Raw genomic sequence first — 16111 nt, 5'->3', positions numbered from 1 at the left:
GCTGAAAGAATTGGGTTTGTTTAGTTTAGAAAAGAGAAGATTGAGGAGGGACATGACAGCAGTTTTCAGGTATATAAAAGGGTGTCATGAGGAGGAGGGAGAAAACTTGTTCATCTTGGCCTCTGAGGATAGAACAAGAAGCAATGGGCTTAAACTGCAGCAAGGGAGATTTAGGTTGGACGTTAGGAAAAAGTTCCTAACTGTCAGGGTAGTCAAACACTGGAATAAATTGCCCAAGGAGGTTGTGGCATCTCCATCTGTGGAGATATTTAAGAGTAGGTTAGATAAATGTCTATTAGGGATGGTCTAGACAGTATTTGGTCCTGCCATGAGGGCAGGGGACTGGACTTGATGACCTCTCGAGGTCCCTTCCAGTCCTAGTATTCTATGGTTCTATGACTCTATGTAATTACATCACCCAAGTATAGCCCTGACCATATGGGAAGCGAAACACATTTTCAAAGTGCGATCGAATTTCAGATTGAGAGAAACCAGTTGGATTGGTCTGCATTATTATCCCAGCTGCAGATGGGAAAACTGACCCTAAAGAGAATGCCTCTCATTTTTAGTTTCAGAGGGGTAGCCGAGTTAGTCTGTAACTGGAAAAAAATTAAAAAACAACAAATAGTCTAGCAGCACAAGACGAACAATAATACCATCTACATGTTTTGTTTGTCTTTAAGGAGCTGCTAGACTATTTGTTGTTTTTTATTTTTTTCTTATTTTTAGGGAAAGGAAAGAATACATACAAAGAGCGGCAAGGAGAATATCCATAGCAGAGCTGGAATATGACTGGGACATTGTGACTAGTCCCTCCTACTCTCATGAAAAGTAGGGATATAAAAGGTTAACTGGTTGACCAGTTACCTGGTAAACTTCACTCTTAGGGTATGTCTACACTAGCCCCCTAGATTGACCTAGGGAGGCTAATGAGGCTGACCAAAATTGCAAATGAAGCATGGGATTTAAATATCCCATGCTTGATTTGGATGTTTCTGGCTGGTCGCCATTTTAGAAACTGACTAGCCTGAAGTAACTGTCCGCGTCTACACGCGGCAGTGAAATGGGATTCCGAAATAAAGGCCTAATTCGAATTAGCTGGTATTCCTCCTGCAATGAGGTTTACCAGCTAATTCGTGTTAGGGCTTTATTTTGGAATCCTGTTTCACTGCCGCGTGTAGATGCGGACAGTTACTTAGGACTAGTCAGTTTCTAAAATGGCGACCGGCCGAGAACATACAAATCAAGCACGGGATATTTAAATCCCTGGCTTCATTTGCAATTTTGGTCAGCCTCATTAGCCTCCCTAGATCAATCTAGGGGACTAGTGTAGACATACCCTTACTGGGTGATGCTTACTGGTAACTAGTCAACTAGTGGCCCAGCCAGACTGGAGCAGCACCCCCCAACTGCAGATGTGGGTGGGAGGCTGCTCTGGCCCAGCCAGGCCCACCACAGCATGATGCTGATGGAGGGCTGCTCCACGGTAAACTGGTGAAACCGTGTTTAACTGGTTAACTTTTTAAATTGACATTTTACATCCTGAATGAAAAGTGCCAGGGCCATTCTCCAGTACGTTGGATAGTCTAGATTTCCAGGGCTCCGAGTCCTCTTGTACACTCCTGTTACTAGACAATGAATGAGTTGGAAGTGTATTCTGAGAGGTACAACAGGGAAACATTGCAGCACAAGTATCTGCCTGGCAGGGAAACCCTAAGTGGCAGCCATGGCGGGAATTAGTTTAGTGGCAGCTTAGAGGGAATAGTACTGCCCTCTGATTGGCTACTTAAGGTTTCTAACCCGTGTTTATGATACAACTTCACATTATGGAATCACGTAGCCCCATCACTTTTTCTTCCACTCAATAAGTCAAAGCTTCTAAGTGGGAAGACCACCCCAGGGCATTTATTTGTGATGAGAAAACCACACTGCTTGGCTGTTAAAGCTGCTCAACAGTAAAATAACACAGTGCCTCGGGCACTTGGCATGGCCCCAACTGCCGGGCCTGCTGACACAAGGGGGAAAGGGGGCTGTTGCTCCAGGGCCTGGTATTCCAAAAAGACCTGAGGCTCATGGTTTCTACTATTGTGGCAGAGTCAAGAGCCCCAGGCCCTTTAAATCACTGCTGGGGTGCCGCGCTATCACTGTAGGTGGCTCTTAGGACTGGAGATGGGGGTGTGCCAGTACTGAAGGCAGGGGAACACACTATAGCCCCATCAACGCCAAAGACTGTCTACCCTGGTCCTGCCCCTTCCACCTGAGGACCCGCCCCTTCTGGGAGTGAAACACAGAGTCATGCCCCGTCCAGCTTGGCCAGGTGCCCAATAAAGCTGTCAGCTCCCTTGATAACGGCACACTGTCATCTTACTATGAGCATTTTAAGGGAAAAAAGATATCTTCTCAAGGCAGCATTTCATTGGATCTGTCTTCATCTCACTGAGCAGCCAGAAATGCAACTAATCTTTTTACTTAGATAATATCACTGAAGCACTGGGAATTAATTAGCACCTTGTTCCGGATCAAGACCAATTATAGACGGTTTCCGTCCTATGCGAATGCTGAACGACCTTCCGGCTGAGGTAGTGTTTTTGGGGTATGACACCTCCATGAGGTTAATGTGGCAGTTGGTGGGGCAGAAATCCATGCTGTTGAAGGGGTGAAGCTCCATTGTGGCTTGTTTGAAGGCTGGGCTCACCTTCGTTTTGAGCTCATCTGCAAACTGGAAGGGGCAGGGGTAAAGCAAGTTTGTGAGATTTCATTTGTAAAAAATGATGCAACACAGCAGGCCCTCATTTTTCCCAGCCAGCCTCCCATTCCAATAGCCATCTCCTCTCTGTGAGCCTGGAGGATACTGTTTCAAAATATCACTGGAAAAAATGGCATTTGATTTAATTGAAAATTGTTTTATCTTAGGTTCAGATTTTAAATGTGTCAGATAACTGCAGCAAAACACACTGGCTATGTCTAGACTGGCCCCTTCTTCGGAAGAGGCATGCTAATTTCTAACTTTGGAATAGGGAAATCCGCGGGGGATTTAAATATCCCCCGCGGGATTTAAATAAACATGGCCGCCGCCTATTCAAGTAGGAATAAGAGATCCTCCGGAAAAGGGCTTTATTCCAGAGGATCGCGCCAGTCTGGACGCTCTTTTCCGGCTTTTCCCCAAGCCGGAAAAAAGGCAGTGGCCATGTTTATTTAAATCCCGCGGGGGATATTTAAATCCCCCGCGGATTTCCCTATTCTGACTTGCCTGCTTTGCATGCCTCTTCCGGAGAAGGGGCCAGTCTAGACGTAGCCACTTAGTTTGTGCATGCTGCTACACTAGGGATACTCAACTGTGGAAGCCCCGGGGGCCACACTGACACTCACAGCACATGCTGAGGGCCACAACTGTGGTTGCATATATGTGCAAATGTATATGCAAATAGCTTCTTTCACACTGATGGGCATGAATACAAAAAGTTAGGCAAGTCTATACAACACGCCAGCCCCATTCTGCTGATATTAATAAAATACAAAATGTACCCAATTTCCACCCATGTGATAGCACTTTTAATGAGTGATGACAGTCCAGAAATTTAACTACTAAAACGCACGTCAACAGAAAATCATTATATTGACTAATTTTTTGTTTTGGTTTCACAACAGTTCAGTAATTTAACTACTAAAACACGTATCAACCCAAACCGCACCGCGGGCCACAAACAAACGGCCTGTGGGCCACGTGTGGAGTAGCCCTGAGCTACACCATGTTTTCATTCAATCATAGTAACAGGTGCGAGCAACACAGACATCTGACAGCTCTTGTTACTGTTAGAGGAATTAGCAGGTTGGGCCCTCCATTGGGATGGGCAGGATGGATTTGTCAGCAGAGGAGTCCAGGCATTGTAGCCTGTAGTCAGGACAGTGTAGCACATGCTCTGCAAACAGGTCCTCGTCTCATAGAGTTTGCAATCTACGTAACTTCTAGTTCTGTGCTCAAACCAGTATGACACTTCTTTCTAAAGCCATTAATGAGGGAAACACAGCAAAGAATACTCAGGCCGCCCCCATCTTGACAGTACAGCATTGTCTAGCTACACGACTGATGGTTATCATACTGCACCTGGTAGTAGCTGGTGAGCCTTTTGCAGATACTCTCCAGCTTAGTGTCACAGGTTTGCCGGAAATCGTACTCAGGCATGGTCTCCACAGCTCTGCTCTGGGAGATGAGCCTCTTGCAGTTCTTCACAAAGTGACTGTCGTCCACAGCAAAGGCTTGTAAAATCTGAAGGAGACAAAATTTCAGTGGTACAGTGCCAAGAGCCAGGAATACTGCAATATCCTTCCACTGCACTATGTACAGCCCACATTTTGGCATGTTTGAGGAAAGTGGCATTTAACATAAATCCAGCCTTTTGTTGCCTAATTAGCCCTCTGATTCATGCCTAAACTCAACACTGCAAACCTTTGGCCAGAAGTTTTAAAAATATATTTCATGTGCTCAAAACAGTCGCTTTGCCACAGGAAATATTTTCCTTCTCTGGCTCGTTTTCCCTCTCTTGTTACTTCTGCTTTGTCCTATCATGGCCGTGCCAATACCGTTATTGTTCCTTGATACAGACATTTATTATTGGTCCATTGTAGTAAGCACCAAAAGATACTACCAATCATTCCTGCCCACAGTGGGCAGCAACCATATCCATTCCTTGTGTCAACCAACTCAAGCTGTCTGATGTGGGAAAGCCTTCATAATCTTATCCCAAGATGAAGCAAATGCTTCCCTGAAGAGATGGATCTCACCTTTGCCCAGAGGAGCAGCAAACTCCTGCTCTCATGGACAGATAAAAAAGGGAGAGTTCCCAGCTGAGGACACGCCAGCCACAGAGGCTTGACTCAAGTCCCCAAAAAGTTGAAACGAAGGGCGAGTCAGTGGAACTCGCCTGTAGCAAACAGGAGTTAGTTACTCGATGCCGGTGCATTCTAATGAACTCGTGTGGCAGGTACCTTTGCAGTCAGATTGAAACAACCCTTCGGCTCTACGATTTTCTCCAAGACAAAACACTTGATCCCGGCAGTGCTGACATATTCATACACCACGGCGTGCTCCAGATGGACATTATCCACAGTCAAGCTAATGAGAGGCATGTCTTCGCTCATGATCAACGGAGAGACTGGAACCAAAGGCAAATCATTACTGGACCAACCCTTAGTAATGCCCACATACACAGATGCAGGTTTGCACATGTGCATGCACACGCAGGAGACTTATTGCTTCCAGCTCTGCCCAGGATACATTTATGGTACAGATCATGGTACCTGGCTGGGGCTCTCAAATGGGGGGTGAATTACAATAGCCCTCAATGTCCTGGATGAAATGCGTGAAGCTCTGGCACCACTATGCTTCAAACTGCAGTTAATGCTCCAGGCTCTCCTGGGTGGGTGCAGCTGTGCTAGAGGGAGAGTCATCCCGGGGCAGGGCATTCAGTGCTGTCACTAGCTCCTCTCCAAGGCCACCATGAATTTCACCAAGTATCAACTTCACCAGCAGAAACAGCCTAGAATTGCATCTTGCAGCGACCTGTCCCGGGGCGGGGGAAGGAGGGACGTGTTCTGGACCATCTCCTACCTTTTAGGAGCAGGGGCATGGGGCATGGGCAGGAATTTAAATGTAACCCCTTTTGGGGAGAAGCTTGCTTCCCCTCTCTGCTCCCGGCCATGGAAGGAGCTCGCTGTCACCCCTCTCCTCAGCTCTGGGGCAGCTCTCTGCCCTCCCTCTCAGGAGGAAGTTGATCCCCCTCTCTGCCTCGAGGCTCATTTCCCCCTTTCTAACCGATGCAGGAGCTCAGTCTTCTCTCCCTCCACCCAGCTCTGGCCCCAGCCCTAGCTCAGTAGTGATCTTCCCTACTTCTGCAACCCCGAGGGTGGAGAAGTTCTAGGTTCCCAATAATTATTGGAATGTCCCTGTTTGCCCTCCTCTTGTGCAAGTCCCTGTTTTTAACAGCTGCAGTATTTGGTTTCAGATACTCTGGTGCATCAGCGTCTGCATGCGACTTGCGATGCTGTGTATCTGATCCCAGTTCTGTTGTTAACAGGCGTCCAGCAAGCCTGGACTTATACCCCGCGGAGTGAATTTGCTTTGAGTGTTTTTTGGGAATATTCTCCCACATCAATCAATTTTCTCTATCAGTATCTTAATATCTAGTTAGTCTTTTTATGTATAGTTATAATCTGTCAAGCTAAGGGGAAGGTTGCCTGTAGAATGAGATGTACCCAGAAATGCTGCTGACACTATTAGCACACCCTCTAAATATCCACGTCACTTAAATTACAAAGAAGGTCTTATTCTAGCTGGAGTTACTTGCAGGCTTTTAATTTGCAGCCATATTACCCAGGCAGCTCCATGGAACACTTCTCCCTCCCTCTTCTGCTGCCATCACCCAGCTCCTAATTTGTAGGAGATGCTACCACACAGTTATCAAAAGTGTTCCCTCCAGAAACTTCAAGAACGAGTGTCTGTCCTGTAGGGTAAGGTGGGGGAGATGTCAATCTGTTTCCATTTGGCATAGCAGGCTAAAAAACACAGACAACATGTGGAAGAAATAAACACAGAAGGCCTGATTCTTGCTGAGGTCCTAGTCTTTGCAAATGCTTTGTGTACATCCTTCACTGGAGGCATGTCAGGAATACTTCTGAGGCCAATATGGCACAGAGGCCTTCTCTGTATGAGCTGGGCAGCCAGAACCTGCTCTAGTTAAATTGTGCCATGCTAGAGAATCATGTTAAATCTGACTCAAGTTTTCTGTTCAGTATAAATACCACCTTTGTTTTAGTCACAGTCTAATGCCCATGATGGGAACCACATGGCCAAAATACCAAATGGGGACCAGATGTCTCAAGAGAAAGAATCTTCTGTCATTTTAACCTTTCATTTTCATCAGTTTTAGCTCACCCTGTGGTGGCCAGTAAACTATATCCCACGGTCCCTTACTCCAGCTGAGTCCCCTTGAAGGGCTTCTTGACTGTCTTATAGACCCAGAGCGAATCAGACACTGCTTTCCACTAAGTGAGGAGAACTACCCAAAGAAGTTGAGCTGCATGGGGGAGGGGCTCAATGTGATGCATCTTGACCCGAACTCAGAAACTGTAAAATCATGCTGGTTTGAGGCTTGACGTCACAGCTACCAACTAGACAACTCCAGTTAGTCCGTACTTTCTCAGCAGGTGAGGCCCAAGTCAAAAAGGTTTTTTTTTCTTCTGCCTGCCTAGCTTTGTGACATTGGTACTTATAGAAGTACCCTTAGGCACCTCATAATTGATTAATGCTGTCTCTTCTGTTCAGAGCAAGGGACGGTCCTCTTTGTTGAGAGCCACAGCAGTGAGATTGCCATCTCACCTCCCAAATTCATGTTCCTCCCAAATAAACTGCAGCATGACAATATTTCGTCTGGGAAGCTGCAGCTCCCTGCACATTTTGCTAGAATGAGAGATTTTCTCCAGCAATAATTGCATTTTGTCTTTCCACCCCACCCCTTTTTTTCTCCCAAGTAATTAGAAAAAGCCTGACTTGCCTGCCTACGTATTCTTCCTTCATGAAAGTAAGTGGACTTTCCTTTACCTGCTTCCTGTTGGCTTTTATGAAGGGGCTCCAGTTCTCCACTTCCTTCAATGGAGAGCTGTCCTTTGTCGGGCTCATGATGGCTGCCATTCAAGTACACATTAAATGCTGACTGCTGAGCTCTGGCCTCTTCAGCATCTTCATGTGTTCGGTACACCCACTGGTACAAGCCCTTTCAGAAGAACAGGAATATTATGAAAAGTGGACTCAGCTTCATCGGGGATATACTTGCATTTCACACTTTCTTCTCACATGGATTTCAAACCTTTTGATGATGACTGTGAAGTTTTTGTCCTCTAGCAGTCTGGGTTTGTGTGCTGTCTGTGAGGCCTGAGTTTACTCTACTGGCACCTGAAACCGTGTTGCAACCACAGCCTAAGAATTAATAACCTAGACAGAAACACCTGAATGCTCTGAGGAAGGGGTATAGGTTGGTAATATAAACCTGGATGTACAGATTGAACCTCTCTGGACCAGAGAGCCCCAGTGGCTGGGAGCAGGCGTTGGCTAGAAGTCCTGGTGCAAACAGGCTGGTGGCCAGAAGCCTGGTCAGGGCTGGGAGTGGACCTGAGTGGCCAGAGTCAAGGGCCATGAGGGGAGCTTAGGAGTCAGTGGCCAGGGGGGAGCCTGGCTGGAAGGCTAGTGGCCCCCTGGGAGAGCCAGGAGTCCAGAAGCAGAGGGGACGGAATTAACCTTTGCTAGTCCAGCAAACTCCCTCATTCAGTACCCGTCAGGTATATATGTGAATTTTGCAGCTGATCCCCATCTCCAAAGTAGGCTGAAGTAGAATCATAGAATTATAGGACTGGAAGGGACCTCGAGAGGTCATCGAGTCCAGCCCCCCGCCCTCAATTGAATCCGGATTCAATCCCCCCAGAAATTTAGGAGTATAAAATATGAATCTGTGTTTAAATTTTGTAGCTCAAACCTACCTCTGCTATTATCTGGGAAGCAATCTTTAGATGTGTGTGGACTGGAATACTTGTGATTCACACATATTTTACACCTAGGGGGTAAATTCTATTCAGGGATTCACCCCTACGACCTCCATTAATTACAGCTGAGCGCCACAGGGGCAAGTGGATAAGTGAAAATGTACTTTCTGAGATTGCTTTTAAATATTTAAGGAGCACATTTGTGTAAGACCCTTGCATTATTTTTCCCCTCACAATGTTAAGTTCCATCTAGGTCACACATGTATGTACTCACCAGCAATTCCTGCTGCCTGTTCCTGTATGCTGTAAAGTGCTCAAGGACCTCAGTGTAATTTTCATTCATCATATTATTCCCATTCACTTTCAAAATACACTGCCCTGAGTGGAGTCCCACAGCTGCAGCCTTGGAACCTGGATTAGGGACAGACCAGAGGAGAGTTCAAATAGCTTAGAAACCCAGAAATAGATCAGTAAACCTCCTTTTTTGGGGTAAAGGATCTTGCCGAAGAAGGGGTTTTTGCGCAAAAATAAAACGTCCACAGTGCTTGTTTTTGTGCAAAAACCCCTAGCACAAAAACAGATTGGCAGAAAATAAGCAAATGAGATCACAACTCATGCAAATGAGTCCCTCATTTGCATATTTTTGACGAAAAAAACTCCTAGTGTAGACGTAGTCTCAGTGCATATATTAATACATCATAGCTGATGTGTAAGATGTGGTTGTGAATCACACTCTAGTAACGTGGGGCATGTCAACACAACAGCATTTCAGAATAACCAATGTTAGTCCGAAATAATAAAGAGTGCCTCTATACAGCAAGCTGCTATTTCAAAATAATGGTGAGCTGGAGGACTTCTTACTCCAACTCCTGTAACTCTTATTTCCGGAGGAGTAAGGGAAGTTGAAGGAAGAGTGTTTTTCCTTCAACTTCCTATTGTGTAGACAATGCCAAAAGCTGAATGAAACTATTTCAAGTTCAGCTACACAATTGACAGCTGAAGCTGCGTCTCTTAATTCGACTTTTGCCCTGCTGTGTAGAAGTACCCTTGCTGTGTGACTGTCTGATTCTCTAGTACTTTGCATTGTGGCTAGTCAGTTACACCGGTGTGCGTACCTATGTGGATACTAATAATTTCGAATTGGAAGGGGCCTATTAAGTCCAGTCTCCTGCCATCACAAGCACCCACATCATCTAATACCATTCATAAAACTTATCAAGCACTGGCTTTATTCCCCTACCATCATTCACACACTCAGCTCGGAGTGTCTAGCTTGATTTCAGAAGGCACAATCATACAGTGAAGGCCTAGACTGGAGTGTTATGCCCTGGAAAAATCCTACAGAATTTCACTGGAGTGATTCCTGATATACACTGTTGTGAGAGAGGATTCGAGTGCTTTATGTCTGCCTAAAACCCAGTGACTGACAGAATATATGTTAAGATTTGTTAAGTGTGTCTAGGCTGCAGTTAAACACCCACAAGGGGTGAGGTCCCAAAAGTCAGGCTCCAGCCTGTGTTCTAATGTCCACTCTACAATTACACATCTCCAAGTCAGCCAATCCAGGCCAGCTGCTGGTGTAAACTGCAGTGTAGGCACACTCACAGAACCTGTTTCGATAAGCCTGTTTACCAACTTTCAGTGCTCAAAAGTGAAAACAGAATGCATAATAAAGCCATGAAGTAGCACAAAGAAAATACTTATGTTGCAAGGCATGAACGATTGGTTACTTTATGCAGATTTTCTGTCAAGTACAATGCACAATATTTTATCAACTATGCTGAAACTGGGACTTTCCATTTTATGTTGCAAATTATAAGAATTTATAATTCTTTATAAGAATAAGAATTTAAACTTTTATTTTCATCTTCCTCTTGGTAGACAGATGCTACCACACCAGGTTTTCATAATAAAAATTATCGACAGGCAGCAAATATGTAACACTGTATACTTATCTAAACACTTTGGATCATTGTTTACAGAAATTCGTTCTAAAATTACAGAAAATCCAGATCCAGCTAGCTCATGCATGTGGACATATAAGGTATGATTCTCCTCTGGCCTCAGTGGAATTAATCCTGATTTATATACCTAATATCTGCTATTCACGTTGGTGACCTTTGGATCATGTCCTATTTAAGTAAAACAGGGGAATCTGGCCCATTAGAGTCCTTCTCACTTTGACTGAAAGACAAATATCTTTTTTTTTAAGTGCCGCTTTTAAATCAACATGAATTTAAAATTTATCCCTTCACATAACACAAGAACTAGGGGTTACCCAATTAAATTAATAGCCAGCAGATTTAAAACAAACAAAAGGAAGTATCTCTTTACACAATGCACAGTCAAGCTGTGAAACGCATGGCCATCTGCTGAAGGCCAAAAGTATAACTGGGTTCAAAAAAGAGTTAGACAAGTTCATGGTCCATCAATGACTATTCGTAAAGATGGTCAGGAATGCAACCTCCTCCTCTGTGCATCCCTAAACCTCCAACTACCAGAAGTTAATTCTGGATAATAGGAGATGGATCACTTGATAATTGCCAGGTCTGTTCATTCCCTCTAAAGTATAAGACTTCAGCCACTTACAGAAGAGTGGATATTGAGCTAGACAGACTAACTATTGGTTTGACCCAGTATGGCTATTTTTACATAAACCTGGATACAGTCACAGCAGAAAGCTAATGAAATTCTTAAAGGGTAAACTAATCTTTTGAGGATCTTTGACGGTCTTTTCTTTTTAGTCTTAATTAGCTAGGATGTTGTTTAAATTTGCATAACGACACAGTTTGCAGCCTATCTCATGTTAATTGAAAGAAGCTGAATATTTCCCCATTAGGCAATTTACCAGAGTCCAGGAACAAGATTCTAATGTCAGTTACACTAGAGTAAATCCAGAGTAATTTCACCAGCTTGAGTAGATTTACACCAATGAAATTCTAATCAGAATTTAGCCCGTAAAGCCTATATTTAAAGTCATAATTACTTTTAAGCTCAATTATCTAAGATGCAAATCATTTTAGTCAGTGTAATCAGTCTCTTTTCTAGTAAAGGCTCCAGAAATGAAAGCTTTCTAGCAAGCATTTCTAGCTAAAGGAAATGCTTTAAAGCTTTGTCTTAAAAATTATATTTTGTGTTTGTTTCAAGGTATGTAACAAAAGGATGCTTTGATGCAGGGTACTGTTGCCTGTATATGGGATGATAAGTCTTTGTATTGTTTCTAAAAGCTGACTTTATATATTTGTACATACACACAATCCTACTGAAGGAAGGAAGCTGGATACAGCTGAAAGGTCTTGCTCTCTGCAGTTACAAAAGATAAAGCTAGGAGCAGAGTTTCATTTGAATCACAGTATTAATGAATATCTCTGGGCACATCTACACAGTAGGACCAACGCCAACATAAGCTACACAACTTGAGCTACGTCAATTGTGTAACTTAAGTCAAAATAGCTTATTTCAGCTTTTGGCGCTGTCTACACAGCAGGAAGTCTGAGAGAGCACTCTTCCTCCGACTTCCCTTACTCCTCGGGAAATGAGGGTTACAGGAATCGGAGTAAGAAGTCCTCCAGCTCGACATTATGTCAAAATAACTGTTTGCCCTATAGACGTGACTGTTATTTTGGAATAACGTCAATTATTCTGAAATAACACTGCAGTGTAGACATAGCCTCTGTGACCCATGCTATGCTTTCTCCTTTTAAAAGAACTGAGGAAGGGCCCCAGTTCATCTCTTGCTTATAGGCATAAGTTAGGCATAACTCATTAAAGCCAGTGGAGTTTCAGCAGTACAAACTGGTGTGAAAAGTAGAAGCTGTCCCCAAAGCTGATATAATGCATCATTGCAAAGGGCATGAACATTGGAGAGATGATCCATCCACCGGAGAGCAGAGAAGTGATTCCTACTGGGCATTGGCTGCAGTGGCTCAAGTGATGAAGTTTCCTCAACAACCCTTCCACAGTCTAACAACACGTTTCTCCTAGCATTGAGCCAAGACACGTTTTGCTTCCTGTAGGTGGGAGCAGCCATTTAATACCCTGCTGAAATAGTGAAGCAATGCTTCAACTGAATCCTGAATGCAACCTCTTTGGGAACAGGTCTTTCTCATTGCTCTGTATTTGTACAAAGCCACAAGTGCAACAGGATCCTGTTCTGTGACTGGAGCTCCTAGAGACTTCTACATAGTGTTTTAGTGGTCTTGGGGCAATATAATGTGGCTCTTCTTCGGTCACAGGGATATGTTTGGCTGTGTGTGTTTCAATACTGCAATCCAGAGTGACATGTACACCCCTTGCTTACCTCTGCCCACAGCACGGACGTAGGGTGGTGCTGCCCCCCGTATCTGAAAGCATAGAGCTTCATGACAGTCCGGGATTTTTATAATTCTGCAGAAAACAAGAAAGAAAAAAAGAAAGCAGCAGGTCAAATTACACTCAGCACACAGTTAACTGCTGGAACTCCTGGGCAGAGGATGTAGTGAAAGCTGGGACTTTAACAGGGTTCAAAAAAGAGCTAGATAGATTCATGGAGGTTAGATCCATCAATGGCTATTAGCCAGGCTGGGTAGGAATGATGTCCCTAGCCTAAGTTTGTCTGGAAATGGGTGATGGGAGGGATCACATGAGGATTACCTGTTGTGTTCCTTCCCTCTGGGACATTTGGCATTGGCCACTGTCAGCAGACAGGATACTAGGCTAGATGGACCATTGGTCTGACCCAGTATGGCCGTTCTTATGTACACTGCTAGACCGAGGTGTGCTGCCTTCAGTTTTTTAGTAAGGTCATACCACTGTGTGCTATGGGCTCAATACAATTCCTAGACTGTTTGCAAACAGTTTTAAATATACGTGAATGTCTCAGATGGGTAGCCATGTTAGTCTGTAACATTAAAAAATGAGTAGTCCTATGGTGCCTTAGAGACTAACAAAAATATATTTACTAAACTATGCTGTGCTATGCTATACTGTTTATATATTTTTTGTTAGTCTCTATGGGTATGTCTACACTACCCTCCTAGTTCGAACTAGGAGGGTAATGTAGGCATACCGCACTTGCAAATGAAGCCCGGGATTTGAATTTCCCGGGCTTCATTTGCATAAGCGGGGAGCCGCCATTTTTAAAACCCCACTGGTTCGAACCCCGTGCAGCGTGGCTACACGGGGCTCGAACTAGGTAGTTCGGACTAGGATTCGAGGTGTACCAGTAGTTTGGAATAGGAATTTTATGATGTGGACATCTGTCTTCTGGGAACTGAATTGAAAACCTCCTCCATACATGCACACTCACAAAGGAGGCCACCAAAGAGTCTCTAATGGTAACAACTTTTGACCTTGAACGGGATTTAAACCACAGGGCTTGTGGTAGTATGTACCACATGCAATAATGAGGCCTTTGATGAAACATCTAATCTTCATATGAAGAATAATGTTATTTTGCAACTGATGAGGCTAATTCTAGGTATGTGGGCATTATAGGACCTGACTGGAGTACAATATGTCCCACTCTAGTCCATGTTTCTTGTTGGACTGGTGCATATGGAGAGCTAGAGCATGGCAAATTGCAATGCAAACCCACCGCACCCATGCATGCTGTGCAATGCTTCATGCAGCTGTAGATCAAAGTGCGCTATGGAACTTTTAGTGCACAGTAGTAGGGACCACGTGGTCAATTAATACATGGCATGCGACAGCACTGTAGATTTACTTCCCAGCATGCTGTTCATTAACTCCCCACATGGATATGCCATGTATTAAAGCGACAGTCAGAGTGAAGAAGAAACAAACAATAAACCACAAAGTAGTTAAGCTCTCACGAGCAGAGAATTGACTTGTCACCAAGCAGCTTTGCACATTCTGTTTCTATCTGGAATGTCATTACAGTCTGTGCAAATTAAAAATGAGAGACAGCTGCTGCACATGTCTCTGCACTGCAGCACGTAGGAAAGCTGAACATATGGTAGGTCAGCCCCCCTGCCTGGAGACCTAGGTCTAACGAAGGCTACAGCTGAGCAAAGCATGCAGGGGGAGCACATGGGACATAACCCCAATTACTCTCCGTTCAAAGCAATAAATCCTGCTGAGGTTTTCCTAGATACCAGATACTCACAGGTCTTGCTGGCTCACATCCCTTTGGCTCAGAACGAAGTTGTGGGTTGTGTACCCCAGCAAACAATGACAGATGGCATTGGCAATGTGTACGTTGGAAGCTAGGGCTCAATGCATCCTCATAGCTTACTCCCTTCCTACCCAAATGGTACCCAAAGGACAGAAGGCCTCTGGGTTAAGTTGGTGGCCAGCAGTAGCTTGGAAGTGTTAGCTGCCTTTCTACACTGTGTAAGTAGGAAGAGACAAGCTGCTTCTAGCCATGGGGGAGTGGGAGGGTAGGGAAGGGAAGAGATGATCTCGGGAAAAACATGGGCCAGGTCATCCCTACACCCACTCTCATTTCCTTCTTTAGCTGGAGGCGGCTCCCATTCTTTCCTTCCCACACAGTGCTGAAAGGCTGCTGCTTGCCATTGATTTGGGGGGTGTGTGGGTGGGGGGGTCTGTGACGGTGCCCTCCACAGGTCACCTTGAGAAGGTGCAGTACCAGGAGAGGCGGGTTCATCCCGGGGGCCCAGCCAGGAATGAAGGGTGGAGAGCACTGGGTAGGGAGATTGAATCAGGTCAGTCAGTCACCTCCATCCAATACAGAGAGTTGTACAGGAATGTGTGTGTGTGTGTATCACCTCTCCCCAGTCACACCTTATCGATAAGAAGGTAAATAAAAAGACTCCAGCTACTCAGTATTTCTTTTCCACAGAGACTCAGTCAACTTGATGTTAATTTGACCATTTGTACTGCATAGTTCTGATTGATTGCCATCAAACTCACTTGAATTTCACCAGGTGTCCCATACTCAGCACAGGGAAATATGCTCACCGTACTGGATACCCATATACCTTTGTCTCTCTGGCCACTTACTCTTTAGACTTGGTGGCCACCAGAAGTCTAAGTGGCCTACGAGAGCAGAAAGATTGGTTTAAGATGGTCTCCACTTCTTGAAATGGACGCAGAAATACCAGGTCCTCATTAATCGAGTAGATCTTCCTTCCAACCTGCAGGCTGGCCATCTGCAAATGAGACATAAATGCCACACAAAGCTTTAGGTCATTTGAAAGGTCTTCAAGAGTTCAGGACACAGGAAAGGTTGGCTACAGTAATATCCACTGAGAGAGTCACAGAAATGTGTGAGGCCACTGTTGATGAGGTTTGATGCCTTTGAACTCATCCAGTTACAAATTTCCAGCACCTGAAGCTGGTTTTACTCTCGTAGGCAAAGTCTCTGAGGGATTGTAATGGGCTTTGTAAGACCTTGGCTGTGTTGTCCTTCTCTACGAGTCCTTCGATGATTCATTTGAAATCTACAGAAAGTTTCATTGATTTAGACTAATGGAGATATGTACATTACCTCCAGGTGTGAAATTTAACCTGTGGCACGAGGGAAGTTGGAAGCCCAGCTTTTGTCTTAGCCTATGAATGGTTTGGGCTTATTTTAAATTAGCACTGCAGTTTTGGAAATTAGAGCTGTTTTGTAATC

The 16111-nt window shown here is 44.6% G+C and overlaps 1 protein-coding gene and 1 long non-coding RNA gene across 5 annotated transcripts in view; one reads left to right on the top strand and one right to left on the bottom strand.

The window, feature by feature from the left end:
- Window positions 1–16111, bottom strand: part of PREX1 (phosphatidylinositol-3,4,5-trisphosphate dependent Rac exchange factor 1) — a 267990-nt gene that overhangs the window by 31616 nt on the left and 220263 nt on the right. For all 4 annotated transcript variants that reach the window (XM_075901238.2, XM_075901236.2, XM_075901237.2 and 1 more), the window contains 7 exons: window positions 15496–15644; window positions 12833–12918; window positions 8807–8943; window positions 7598–7769; window positions 4987–5153; window positions 4106–4267; window positions 2509–2719 (listed from right to left, as the gene is read on the bottom strand). In XM_075901238.2, coding sequence (XP_075757353.2) covers window positions 2509–2719; window positions 4106–4267; window positions 4987–5153; window positions 7598–7769; window positions 8807–8943; window positions 12833–12918; window positions 15496–15644 — 1084 coding nt within the window. The remainder of the gene's footprint in view (window positions 1–2508; window positions 2720–4105; window positions 4268–4986; window positions 5154–7597; window positions 7770–8806; window positions 8944–12832; window positions 12919–15495; window positions 15645–16111) is intronic.
- LOC142818856 (uncharacterized) overlaps window positions 1–16111 on the top strand; it is a 144284-nt gene that overhangs the window by 111196 nt on the left and 16977 nt on the right. The window lies entirely within an intron of this gene.

The sequence above is a fragment of the Pelodiscus sinensis genome, chromosome 17 (genome assembly GCF_052426305.1).
Source record: "Pelodiscus sinensis isolate ZL-2025 chromosome 17, ASM5242630v1, whole genome shotgun sequence".
Lineage (NCBI taxonomy): Eukaryota > Metazoa > Chordata > Testudines > Trionychidae > Pelodiscus > Pelodiscus sinensis.
The sequence above is the reverse complement of the archived record's forward strand: the minus strand, read 5'-3'. Positions and strand labels throughout refer to the sequence as shown.